At 36.9% G+C, this 13,003-nt stretch overlaps 2 protein-coding genes across 2 annotated transcripts in view; both read left to right on the top strand.

Moving 5' to 3' along the window:
• The window catches only part of slc45a3 (solute carrier family 45 member 3), a gene marked incomplete at its 5' end in the record, with an annotated part of 5,879 nt that extends 851 nt beyond the window's left edge, over positions 1 to 5,028 (top strand). Inside the window, 10 exon segments of the mRNA XM_084395840.1 lie at positions 952 to 965; positions 967 to 1,074; positions 1,078 to 1,263; positions 1,265 to 1,318; positions 1,320 to 1,415; positions 1,417 to 1,480; positions 1,483 to 1,562; positions 1,564 to 1,771; positions 2,873 to 3,138; positions 3,216 to 5,028. Of these exon segments, the coding sequence (XP_084251966.1) occupies positions 952 to 965; positions 967 to 1,074; positions 1,078 to 1,263; positions 1,265 to 1,318; positions 1,320 to 1,415; positions 1,417 to 1,480; positions 1,483 to 1,562; positions 1,564 to 1,771; positions 2,873 to 3,138; positions 3,216 to 3,590 (1,451 nt within the window). The 3' untranslated portion in view covers positions 3,591 to 5,028.
• A 549-nt stretch (positions 5,029 to 5,577) lies between these two features.
• Positions 5,578 to 11,757, top strand: LOC311281803 (Krueppel-like factor 15). The gene is made up of 3 exons (XM_084395081.1): positions 5,578 to 5,721; positions 7,186 to 8,192; positions 9,198 to 11,757. The coding sequence occupies exons 2-3, from the start codon at positions 7,240 to 7,242 to the stop codon at positions 9,364 to 9,366; spliced, it is 1,122 nt and encodes a 373-aa protein (XP_084251207.1). The 5' UTR covers positions 5,578 to 5,721; positions 7,186 to 7,239; the 3' UTR covers positions 9,367 to 11,757.
• Positions 11,758 to 13,003: the final 1,246 nt, after the last annotated feature.

The raw sequence follows: 13,003 nt of genomic DNA, 5'->3' as shown, positions 1-13,003 counted from the left end.
TATCGGACATGTCGCCCATCCATCACAGCAGTTTCCAGTCAGAAACAGAAAAACGTTGACGTAAAAACAAATGTATTATTTGATCACAAACAAATGACTCTAATGAGCCGGTTCTTTTATCGAATGGTTCAAATATACGAAAACGGCGGTTGACGTAAAAACAAATGTATTATTTGATTCACAAACAAATGACTCTAATGAGCCGGTTCTTTTATCGATGGTTCAAATACGAAATAGCTCAGTATAGTAACTGGTTTGACTGATGAATCCTTCTCTGCTGACTGAATTCAAATAAACCGTATCTGCTAGACCGGTTACTGAACATGTGTTTTTATTTTAGAGTTCATTGCGTCAACGTTGCTTGACTTCCAACCAGTTTATTTATAAAATAGTTTCAGTTGACTCATTACTGAACCGCAAATACCACGTCAATGCATCACTTCTACCTCAGGGGATTACAAACGTTTTGCCTAGGAAAGCCTATTTTATATTTTGAAATGTAAAGTCAGCTGTTTAGGCTAAGGGTAGGCTACTTTAACATGCACAATCCTTATAGCTTACTGCGTGAAAAAATATATATATAGCCTAAGTGTGAAAATTTTGTTTACTCAATATTTTAATAAAATTAGGCCTAATATAGCCTATAATTTATCATTGTACAACAGCAGAACAAATATCAAACATTAGCTGGAAACATTTCATTTTATTACTTTTTACAATTATACATTTAACATAGTAAGAATGTATAGGCAATGTATATATAGGGATGAATTCAGGGTGTTTGGACACTTTCGCCATTGAGATGACTTGGGAAAAAGTGCCCCAATCAACCTGAATTCGCCATACACATTGAATTAATTTAGCAGACACTTATATCCCAAGTGAACTGACATTTGATGTACTAAACAATGTTATTCCCTGATGTTTTATTATTTTATGTTTTATTTCAAGCTGTGGGACCTGTGGCTGGGTTTGATCGCTGTCCCTCTCATTGGTTCAGCGAGTGATGGCTTGAGAAGTAAATATGGCCGGCGGCGCCCCTTCATATGGGTATTGTGCATGGGCGTCCTGCTCTGACTCTTTATCATCCCTCAGACGTCCACCAATGTTACCCTGCTCACAAAACAACAGCAGCATTGGCTGAAGGTCCCGCTGCTGGTCCTTGCTATTTGTTTGGTGGAATTCTGTGGTCAGGCCTGCTTCCCCCCTTTGGAGGCCTTGGTTTCTGACCTCTACCCTGGAGAGGAGGAGAGTCGTAAGGCTTTTCTCCATCTTCTCCCTCATGCTCAGTCTGGGCGGATGCATTGGCTACCTGCTGCCCCGCGGTCGACTGGACCACTTCAGACACTGTGGTCTACATGGGTGGACAAGAGGCCTTCATCTACGCTGTGTTGACCTTCATCTTTCTCACCTGTCTTGATGGGTACGACCTTCATCTCTGAGGAGTCGACAGTACGAGAAAGGCTGGGGGAAGTTGAGGTGTCAAAAAGTCTGAAATCCTGAAGACTTGCAGCTGCAAATGTGTGGTGTTTCCCAGATTTCTGCTTTTACGAAGGATGTTCTTCTAGTGCCTTTTCTGTGGTTCCCCGACTCTACTCGCTTTGCAGCCGCATGCCAAAAGTCGTAGCAAGGCTGTTCATCGCAGAGTTGTTCAGCTGGATGGCACTCATGTCCTTTATGCTCTTCTACGCAGACTTTGTCGGAGAGGGATTGTATAACGGCGTTCCCAGTGAAGAGCCAGGCTCCTCAGGAAGGACACGCTATGATGAAGGTGCAGTAATATGTCTTATTTTCAAAATAGACACACATATACAGTTTTATATATATAGTTTTACTATTAATATACATTTTTAATATTATTAATATGTACAATAATATGTATATATATATAATAATATATAAGCATGTAATTTAGAAGCTTGGGGTCAATAAGATTGTCTTTTTTTTTTGAAGTAAAAATGTATACTTTTATTTAATAAATTGATCAGTGACAGTGATAACATTAGTTATTATTAACATTAATTATTAATGTTACAAAATATTTCTCTGTTCTTTTATATGTTCTATTCATGAAACAATCCTGAAAAAAATGCATCATGGTTTAAGCAAAAACATTAAGCAGCACAACTGTTTTCTTTTTTTTATATACTTTATTATAAAGATCTTGCACATTTGACAATATACATTGGAGGCAAACTTTTCTGACATTTTCTGCGAAAGACACACTTGCATAATAACTCAAAAAACAGGAATAAAGTGTGACTTATGCTTATTAATTATGCACTTTTCCAAACATAACATTTGGTCTGAAAAACAAAAGAAGATTAGTATTTTGTATTGCCTCACATACATGTTGACCTTTTTATGATTGCATGTCGACACAAACACACACAAAAAATTTTTTTATATATATATATAGGCCTATATAAAATAAAAAACTATATACAAATGGTACAAGTGGATAAAATCTCGTATAGTGCTTCATTTACACAAAACCACAAACAAACTACAAAACAAACTACAGTTTGTTTCAATCCTGTCTCTCCTCTTGTCCACTCCCTTCCCAACCCTGTGTCAGCACAACTGTTTTCAACATTAATAATAATCAGAAATGTTTCTTGAGCAGCAAATCAGCATATTAGAGTGATTTCTGAAGGATCACGTGACACTGAAGACTGGAGTAATGATGCTGAAAATTCAGCTTTGCATCACAGGAATAAATATATTAAAATAGAATACAGTTACCTTTAATTGTAATAATATTTCTCTATATATCTGTATTTACTGGAGAGAGAGAGACTTCTTTCAAACATTTGAACTGTGTATACATGTGTATATAATATAAGTATTTTTGTGTGGTTCTCCGTCACAGGTGTGCGAATGGCCAGTCTGGGTCTTTTCCTTCAATGTGTGACCTCTGTGATCTTCTCATTGGTTATGGAGCGTATGGTGTTGTGCATAGGAATTAGGAAGCTGTATCTGAGCAGTGTGGTTCTGCTGACCGTGAGTACGGCGATTATGACCGTGTCCCACAACATCACACTAGTCACCATCATGGCCGCCGCTACAGGATACACTTTCTGCATCCTGCAGATTCTGCCGTACACGCTCATATGCCTGTACCACTCCAATGCACAGGTAAGGGATCCAAACAAAGCATTATGCAAAAATGCAAAGAGTTTTTATCCTAACCAAATGGATTTCTCAATTTCCAGGTGTTTTTCTCCAACGACAGGCGGATCAGATCGGCTGAGATACAGCAGAAACGATCCAACGGGTGCCCAGGTGGAGCCCCTCTTCCGATACCCTTCCAGAGCCATATCAAAAGTTCACAATCAATTGATCTGTCTGTCACCATGGACCCTCGTCCTGCACAACCCTCAGCCTTCAGAGGTATGGGTACAGACATCGCCTTGTTGGACAGTGCATACCTGCTGTCTCAGGTGGTGCCGTCCCTCTTCATGGGCTCCATCGTGCAGCTCTTCAGTGTGACCGCATACATGGCCTGCGCGTCTCTGCTCAGTGTTGTGGCTGTGTATTTCTCCAGCAAGATCATCTTCGAGAAGGCGGATATTGATGCAAGTAGATGATTGAGATGTTACCTAGAGCAAAGGACTCTGGATAGTGAGAAAAACCATAAAGGCTAGCTGGTTCTGTTTAATGTTTTTGGAAAGACAATGTGCAGTTAAAACTGCATCCGAAATCGAATACTCCCCTACTATGCCAAAAACAGTACGTTGTATGTCATATTTGAAAAACAGCAGGCTAAAAAGTACGCGGATGACCTACTGTTTCTGATGAGATTCTGAAGTGCGCATTCGATGGACACTTTACTATCCCATGAGGCCACGGGAGAGGATTAATGAAGTGAAGCAGTGAAGCGACGCAACTGAGGAAAAGAAAGTTACATAGTGGTAAACAATAAGGTCATACATTTTAAAAGGTTTTTTTTTTTTTTTGCATTAAATGCTATTAATGATCATTTATATATTGTAATTAATAGTTCACAATTTCTTTGACAGAACTTTTGTTGTCTAACCTGTGGATTACAATATTATATTTGCAGTATTGAACACTGTTACATATTACGGAGAGCACTTACACAATAAAATATGCTGAATGTATGTTTTAAAGAGAAACATTCAGGCTTTGAACCTTGTGACACAACCCTGTACCTGTAGAAGAAGTGATGTTTACAGATTTGGTTTACATTTGCATCATTTACATTTTATAATGAATAGTTTACAGTTCATATGACAGAACTTTTGTTATCTAACCTGCGAATTACAATATTATATTTGCAATATTGCACAATGTTATACTAATTAAAGGGAGCAATTACACAAGTAACAGTGAATATTTAAGGTAGTTGATGTGGGTGTATTGAAGGGCAGAAAAGTAATGCTGAATGTATTATTTAAAATGAGGATGAGTGAGAGTTACAGGCTTTGAAACACGCAAACCTGTACAACCTGTAAAAGAAGTGATGTTTACATATTTGATCCAAAGATTTATATCTTTAGAGAAGGATAAGTCTGAAGTTTTGCTGGTTCTTCTTTTATTATTATTATTATTATTTTTAATGTGCTTAATTAATTGGAGAAAAAAAGTCTCTAATGCTTGTCTCAATGATTTATTTAATTTAATGACACTATAGTTGCCAGATAGATAGATCTATTGCATTTCATTTGTAACAAAGAGTTTATTTTTTATGTACATTTGTACTATCTGTTTTGGTTCTAAGATATAATGTTGGTGTCTCTTAATATTGCAACTCTATCTAAAAGAAAATGTTCAAACGTGATCTGTTTATTCTTCATGCTCTGGATGGGTGGCATCGGTCAGTTCTTTATTATCAGCTACTGCCATCTAGTGTCTAGCAGCTGTTTTCATTTAGTTAAAACAGTAAGATACTCCATCATCTTATTTTATCAGTGCTGTTTTTCTCTTTTAGTTCTTTGCAGCTACACTCAAATAAAAATTCTAATGGCTGCATTGTTTTCTTTTGACCATCTTTGAAAATAAATGTAATAAAAAATAAAAAAACCTATTTTTTTGTATTTGTATTATTCTTTGACAAAAATAAATAAATAAATAAATAATAATAAAAAATATAATCTTACTGCATAATATTTAATCTGTATCTTTATCCCAATCTTGTTAACTTTTAATTATTTTAACAGTTATTTTTAATTATATAATTTAGTATTTACGTTTTCTTAAAAAAACGGAATTTGAATCTTACATTAAAAAAAATTAACGATCTTTGTTGATTATAATTATGGATGCATTTTAAGTAGATATAAAGCATGGTTATATTTATTTTATGTCCCTGGAACATAATTCTGGTTTGAAAGGGTCAAAAGTTCAGCTTGAAAATGTATTTAAATGTGCAGAAATACATTGAGGATTTTTTTCTGTTGCTTTCGTTGGCTGTTTTTCCGACTCTCATGAATAATTCATGACTTCTTTTACTCTAACCAATGACGTACCTCGTTTTGGAGCGAGCCTCCGTTACGCAACCAATCAGAAGCCAGGAATCGGATCCGTGCCCTCGAATGCATTGCGATGCGTGTCATGTGACAGGACTCTGCGAGAAATGCCAACATGGAACCGTGGCAAGGACGATGTTCTTCCCAACAATAACACTGAAAGAGACATCTGGATTCATCCTATGTCATACATCCACAATCCGGATATTTCAATCCATATTTACACAAGGTAATGAGACATAAATATATCGTTTTACGGTCGATAAAGCAAATCGAAGTGTATTTTTTTAACAGAGGGTCAGATTCGATCTAAATGACCCCACTTTGTTGAACTTGACACCTGTTTCTGGGAATGTTGTGGCCGTGTTGTCCGAAAGCTGCAGTTTTCCTCGGCTGTGTGTTGGGAGCATGTGTGCAGGCCTGTTTTCCTGCTGACGCACTTTACTGAAACACATGTCTAGTGCCTCGTGTGTGTGCTGTAGTTCAAGCGGTGGTGCAGTTTTAATGCAAGTTTGATTATGTCGTTTTTCTTCTAATGAGTTTAGTGTGCATTGTGACTTATGTTGTGATGGTGATTTGTGTTGTGTTGTGATGGTGTTTTTACTGGCCCCTCCTCTTTCTGCTCCTCGGTGCTTTGATCTCTGAAAGCATGGTAGTGATGAGCGTGGGTGCATGTAAATATTGGCCCGTAATTGTATTTGGACACTTTTGCATTTTCATTGATTCAGATACAATATGCAGAACTTAACTTAAACGAGACATTTTGTAACTAATAAGCTGATGCTTATTGGATGTATGAATTAAGTTAACAACCAGAAAATGTGCAAATATATTGTATTATTATAAGAAAAAAAAAAATGTGTGAAATATATTGCTTGTAAAGTGTGCTTTGTGCCACCCATCTTGGAAAATAAATGCTACTTGTTTTGATATTTTGTTATCTAATGCAAAGACATTAATCATTGGTGAGTCTTGTCACAAAACCTGTCAAGAACATATATTTATTAAGAATGAACCTTTATTTAACCAGGCAAGTCACTTAAGAACAAGTTCTTATTTGCAACAACAGCCTGGAATTTACAGTATGTCATATTTCACCCTATATATATCTTAAGGAAATCATAGCCTTCCATAATGTAAAGAAATACAATTATTTTAATACAAAAATGAATATAAATAATGCATCATAGTAGTACTGTTCTGCTAATAATTTATGCAGATTTATTATTTAAATTAAATATAATAGTGCGTTCAATAATTGAACATATATAGTACTGGCCAAAAGTTTGGAAAAATTACTATTTTTAATGTTTTTTGAAAGAAGTCTCTTATGCTCATCAAGCCTGCAATTATTTGACCAAAAAATACAGAAAAACAGCAATATTGTGAAAAATTATTACAATTTAAAATTTTAGTTTTCTGTTTTAATATACTTTCAAATATAATTTATTCCTGTGATGCAAAGCTGAATTTTCTTCAGCCATTACTCCAGTCTTCAGTGTCGCGTGATCCTTCAGAAATCATTCTAAAATGCTGATTTGATACTCAGTTATTATCAATGTTGGAAACAATTGTGCTGCTTAATATTTTTTTTATAACCTGTGATACTTGTGTAAGTGTCCAAATACTTAAGCGCGCCACTGTACATTATCCTCATTGTTTAACTTCTGACTTTCTTTTTTTTTTGATGCAGTGTTTACAAACCGTGGCAATATCTTCAGCTTTCCTCTGATCCGCACACCAACAAATGGTCTCCATAAGTGACAAAGCGGTGGCCACTGCTAATGAACTGTTTGCGGACCATGGTTTGGCCACCTTGCCTTTCTTCGAGGTGGGCGGCAGTGAGAGCAGCGAGAGGGGCAGCTCCATCTCGTGCTCCAGTCCCGAAGCGGAAGATGCTGGAGCTCGACTCAGCTACAGCCCAGGCGAGGAAGACGAGGATGAAGGCCCGCTACAGATCTTTTTAGACTCCACTGAGGAGTTGTTGACCCAGACGTCCAGGCTGCCTGATTTCATACAGCAACTGCCCAGCACCTTCTCTCCAACCCTGGAGGACATTGAGGAATTCTTGATGGAGAAGATGGAGCTGGTGAGAGATGCTCCAATGAGTCCGGAGGAAACGTCTAAGGGCGATGAGCCTCCCATCCAGCCGTCTTCCCCCAGTGACGCAGAGCCGAAATCCAATACGACCTCACCGGCCCCTGCCACTCAGAGTGTTAACGCCACGGCAAGTGCCGCGCCGGTGCTCGTTGGTGCTCCATTTGTGCTTCAGTTACAACCACTCCAGCTAAGCCACACCCTCCAACAGCCAGACAACCAATCGGGCGTGGCCAACGGGCTCCGAGTGGCCCACCTGGTGCTCGGTGTCCAAGGGGCACAGAACATTACCCTTCTTTCACCACAGGTGCCCTCAGCAACCTTCCTCCCCATCATGGGCGAGGCCATCAATCAAGACCAAAAGTATGTGAAGATCGCTCCCCTGCCCATTGCCGTCAGGGCGGTCGGAATAGCGGGTGCAGGCCTGGTCAAAGCCATCACACCACGTTCATCCAGGTCCTCCACGGAAACCTTGCGGGTGCACAAATGCTCTCACCCAGGGTGCGAGAAGATGTACACTAAGAGCAGCCACCTGAAGGCTCACTTCCGCAGACACACGGGGGAGAAACCCTACCTGTGCAGCTGGCCAGACTGTGGGTGGAGGTAAGCGTTGAAACCAGACGGTTGGTCATAACATTCAAATCATCCAGTCAGACTTGATCCTATTTGCTTATTTAATGCACTCTTTTGGTCTTAGAGATTCGTTGGCGCACTAAAACATATGTCTGCATATTCTTTCTTAAAAACTTGCTCCATTTCTTTTTGGCTGATATCATCTAGGCCCTAGAGGCTATCAGTTAATGTTTATGCTTTAAACATTTGGGGTTTGTATGCTTTTTTATACATGTTTATGAAAGAAGTCTCTCATGCTCACCAATGCTGCATTTGTTTGATTAAAAAAAAATCAGTAGAAACTAATATTGTGAAGTATTATGACAATGTAAAATTATTTTATAGTTATATATTGAATATATTTTATTAATTTTCGTCATTACTTTAGTCTTCAGTCTCACATGATCCTTCAGAAATCATTCCAATATGTTGATTTGCTGCATAATTTATTATCATTATTATTATAAATGTTGAAAACAGTTTTTGGGGAAAGTTGGAACCAAAAAAAAAAAAAAATCAGGATTTCAAGATGAATAGAAAGTTTAAAAGAGCAGCACTTATTTGAAATACAAATCTTTTGCAGGATTTTAAATGTCTTTACTGTCACTATTGATCAATTTAATGCCTTTCTGATGAATAGAAATATTAATAATAATAAAAAAAGTATTGACCCCAACTTTTGAATCGTAGTGAATGGTAGTTTAAGAACATGAAAATTAAACGTCATCAAAACATTTATTTAGAATATTTATCCAATAATAAATATTTGTTTATTGAAATTGTTGTAGCTATAGTTAAAATATTTGATTGCCTTGCCTTGAAATATCTGTTTGTGAGTGCATCAATCTCATCAAAATGTTTTAGAGTAGTAAGTCATAGAGATTCAATGGTCGACTAATGCAGGAACCTTGTACAAAAGGTTGAGAGCTGATTAACATCAAAACCTGTAATGAACTGAGCTGACGTGTATGTCCTGCTGTGTTTCATGCTTTGAAGGTTCTCTCGCTCCGATGAGCTGTCCCGCCATCGGCGGTCTCACTCGGGAGTCAAGCCTTACGAGTGCACAATGTGCGACAAAAAGTTCGCCAGGAGCGACCACCTATCCAAACACACCAAGGTGCACCGGGGCCCTCGTGCCGGCAGACTGGTCAGGGCGAACGTCTGAGCCCGGGATGAAACTGGAGTGTGATTCCTGGAGTCTGAGAGGGAAAGATGTGATATCTAAACGGGCTAACAAGCTGTAACCCTCCGCCTTCATTTTTCTCTCCTTTTCCTCCCCCACTTTTTTATCGTTTATCCAGATGTTTGTGTTTCTTGGTGCTACAGTCAGCTAACTTGAAACTCAGGGATGTGATTGTTAAGCTCAAAGCATATTTCTGGCTTTTTGGTGGGTTAAAGTAAAGCTCACAGTCGATTTCGTCGCGTTTCGTCCTTTGTTGGTGTAGAGATGCAGGTTGAGCTGCAACAGATTACGAGATCTGTTTTTATTGCCTTTAAACCGAGGTTGCGGGAAATCTGGAGATCTAAAGGACAATACGGAGTATAATTTGAGGAAACCCGTTTCCTGTACATTTTGTGAATATTGTGTTATAGATCCAACCAGGTGAAAATATAAAAGGAATACAGTATTTTGGTTGGCTGTTGCACATTAACTGAAGCCAGAATGCTGCAGAATTTCCCTTCCTTTTAAATTAAGACAATATGCACTATGATTTAGGCTATAATATTATGCATTATCAAATATGGCCTTTGTCAGGGTGAATCTCAAGAAAAATGTCAAGAAATGCAATATTTTACCTGAAAAAAAAGGAAATGACATGACAGTTAAGTATATTTAACCCTCAAAATTGTCAATTGTCATGCAAAAACATCTCATTTTTATTACTGTGATCAATGCAAAAACATCTCATTTTCCAAAATTGTAATGCCCAAAACATCTCATTATCATATTGTGAAAAAGCAATCTCATTCTGCTAATAAAATACATTTAAATTGTAGTGTACAGTACAATTGTAAGAGTACAAAATGGTAGGTTTAGTTGTTGATATGAAGAAATGACAATGAAACTGTAATGCGAATGAGATTGTTCACTTAAATGTAATGGGAATATCGGGTGGAAAAGCACTTAACTGAAAATAACACCGCAATGCAAAACAATCTTACAATAAGCTTCATTTTATTTTATTTTATTTGACATTTCTTCGCGAGATTCACCTTATTGAAGTACTCTGATGGAGTACAGCTTTTTTAAAGACATTTTTATGATTAGGTCCGATGGCGTTATCTGTGACACGTCACAGTGTTAAACTAGTGCTGTCAAATCAATTCATTAACAAAAGTTTGTTTTTATATAATATATGTGTGTGTGTGTGTATATATCTATCTATCTATCTATCTATACATACATACATGCATACATACATTTACATATATGCATACATTTACATATATACACACATACATACATACATTTACATATACGTATGTATATGTGTGTGTATGTATATGTATGTGTGTGTATATATACACACACACACACACGCACACACACATATAAGCAGAAACTTTTATGTTAGATGCGATTCATCGATTTGACAGCACTATTTACAACACGTTTATTAACTTTGGACTTTTTCCGAATGTATCGAATGTTTAGTCCCCGAACCCCTTGCGCAAACCCAATCGTGGAATTTTCTCAGCCCAATCACATCCCTGCGGCAGCTGAAAGGTATTTATGCATCAAGTTGCTTTCCACGTTTTTTTCTCGTGCCTCATCTCTCTCAGTCTGTTGAGAGCGTATGCCAAAACCGTGGATAACATCACTACATGTATGGAACAAACTTATGTACTGTAAAACATATATAAGCTAGAAACAATTTTCTCTTCGATCTGTAATCACTCAAAGAAAATTGTTTCCTTTGTGTCGTCGTAATGTGCTTTGCATTAGATCAATGCATTTTTTTCTACTTAGTGCCGTCACGGTTGATAAGCTACAGTAAATCGCTGAGGACAGTTGTTACTGTTCGTAAAAACTGGCAGCTGATTGCTTCCTGTCGAAATGAAGCTATCTGGACATCATTATACCGAAACGTCATTGCACGGGCTACTCTAGCGTCCATGGGACTGTGTTTGAGTTTCTTCCCTGAGAAGGTTCATGTTAATCTCCCACATCGTCTTGCCTTTGTACATCTGGTCTTAACTACTTTATGCATTTTCTTCCCCCGCTCTACAGTACTTAGTAGCTCATGTAGGCTTTCACGATGCTCTACACACTTAGTATCTGGACTTATCAATACTCTAAAGTTTGTAGCAGTTTCTGAACGATCACGTAGGTACATCCTTTTTAATATCGCTCAAAGAGCATCCTAATTTACATGGTTTCGATTAGTACTATCATGGACTTCCTGTTTTAAGATAGTCTTTTTTCCTTGTTCTCTTCTCTTTTTTTGAAGGGAGATGTCTGTTTTTATGGGAATTCTAACTTTATATTCCTTTGCAAGGGCTCATCCTTGATTTTTCTGCCACCACCTTCATCCCAATAAAAGTGTTAAATTATTTCCTATACCTATAACATCATGTTAATGCATTAAAGGCTCGTTCACACCAAGGACGATAACTATAGCGACGACGATAAATATATAGTTCTAAAAATCGTTCTAAATATTAAAGAATAGTCCTCAGCACAACTGTAACGATAACAGCACAGAGGAACGATATCGTTGGAATCACGTTCAGAAATTTTTTTTTTTCCAGCTGATGAAACATTGACAGCCAATCAGAATCCATCCTGCTTTAAGAGCAAAGACAAAACTGCAGTGTGCGCTTATAATAAACAGAACGATATCGTCCGCTGGGTTGGACGCAAATATAGTTATTGTTAGTTATTTTTATAGTTCTTGGTGTGGACGGGCCTTGACTGTTTTCATTTACACAGACCATCCAACTATAGCTGCTCTTATACCTTATAGCTGGTCAAATTTAGGTTATATTTTTGAATAACAGAAAAATGCTATTTTCCTATGTAAGAAAATAAAGTAAAAAAACAAAACAAAACACAACCTTTTGGAAAAGCTGTGATATGTCACCTTTTAGGTTTAGATACATCTCGGCTATTTAAAGGAAAGTTCTGGGTTAAATACACGTTTAAATCACGCTGGTTTGACTTGTCTCTCGATTTGTAAAATAATGCAAAAATTGAATTTACTGCAATTAATAAACTTACAATGGAAGTCTATGGGGTTGCAATGCATTGCAAACTACACACTGCTAAAATACACAGTTTTAAAAGTATAGCCACAATACTTAAATGATATACATAATAGTGGTGATAAAATCAATGCAGTTTGTGCAGATGTCATCCAGTATTTCAACACCTGGTTTACCATTGCGTAATCATTACAAGCGAAGTCCTTTTTTTCTGAGAGTGTTATTTTAGTATTATTTATATACTATTATAGTAGGCTATTCATTAATATTTTGATATATTTTTTATTTGTTTTAGTCATTATTTTATGTTTTAGTATTTTTTTATATATATATATTTCTGTTTAGCTTTAATTTACTTTTATTTCAGTATTAATTTTAGTCATTTTTAGTACTTTAACTTGTATTTCAGTTCGGAATTTTTTTTTTTTTTACTGTAGATTTTTCAATATTTATATTTTATTTTAATTCAGCCTTATTTTAGTTAACAATAACAAAACTGATGCACAGATACCACAGAGAGAGTTTATGTACAGTACAGCGAAAAACTCACTCACTGGAATTATGTTAGCAATGCATAGCTTCACATTTCTCCTTCA

The sequence above is a fragment of the Rutilus rutilus genome (assembly GCF_951802725.1).
Source record: "Rutilus rutilus genome assembly, chromosome: 22".
In the NCBI taxonomy this organism is placed as follows: domain Eukaryota; kingdom Metazoa; phylum Chordata; class Actinopteri; order Cypriniformes; family Leuciscidae; genus Rutilus; species Rutilus rutilus.
The sequence above is the reverse complement of the archived record's forward strand: the minus strand, read 5'-3'. Positions and strand labels throughout refer to the sequence as shown.

Excerpts from the sequence above, each read along its gene's own strand:
- LOC311281803 (XM_084395081.1), top strand. The coding sequence starts at position 7,240 with ATGGTCTCCATAAGTGACAAAGCGGTGGCCACTGCTAATGAACTGTTT. Across the intron at positions 8,193-9,197 it reads TGGCCAGACTGTGGGTGGAG|GTTCTCTCGCTCCGATGAGC; the intron begins GTAAGCGTTGAA and ends CATGCTTTGAAG.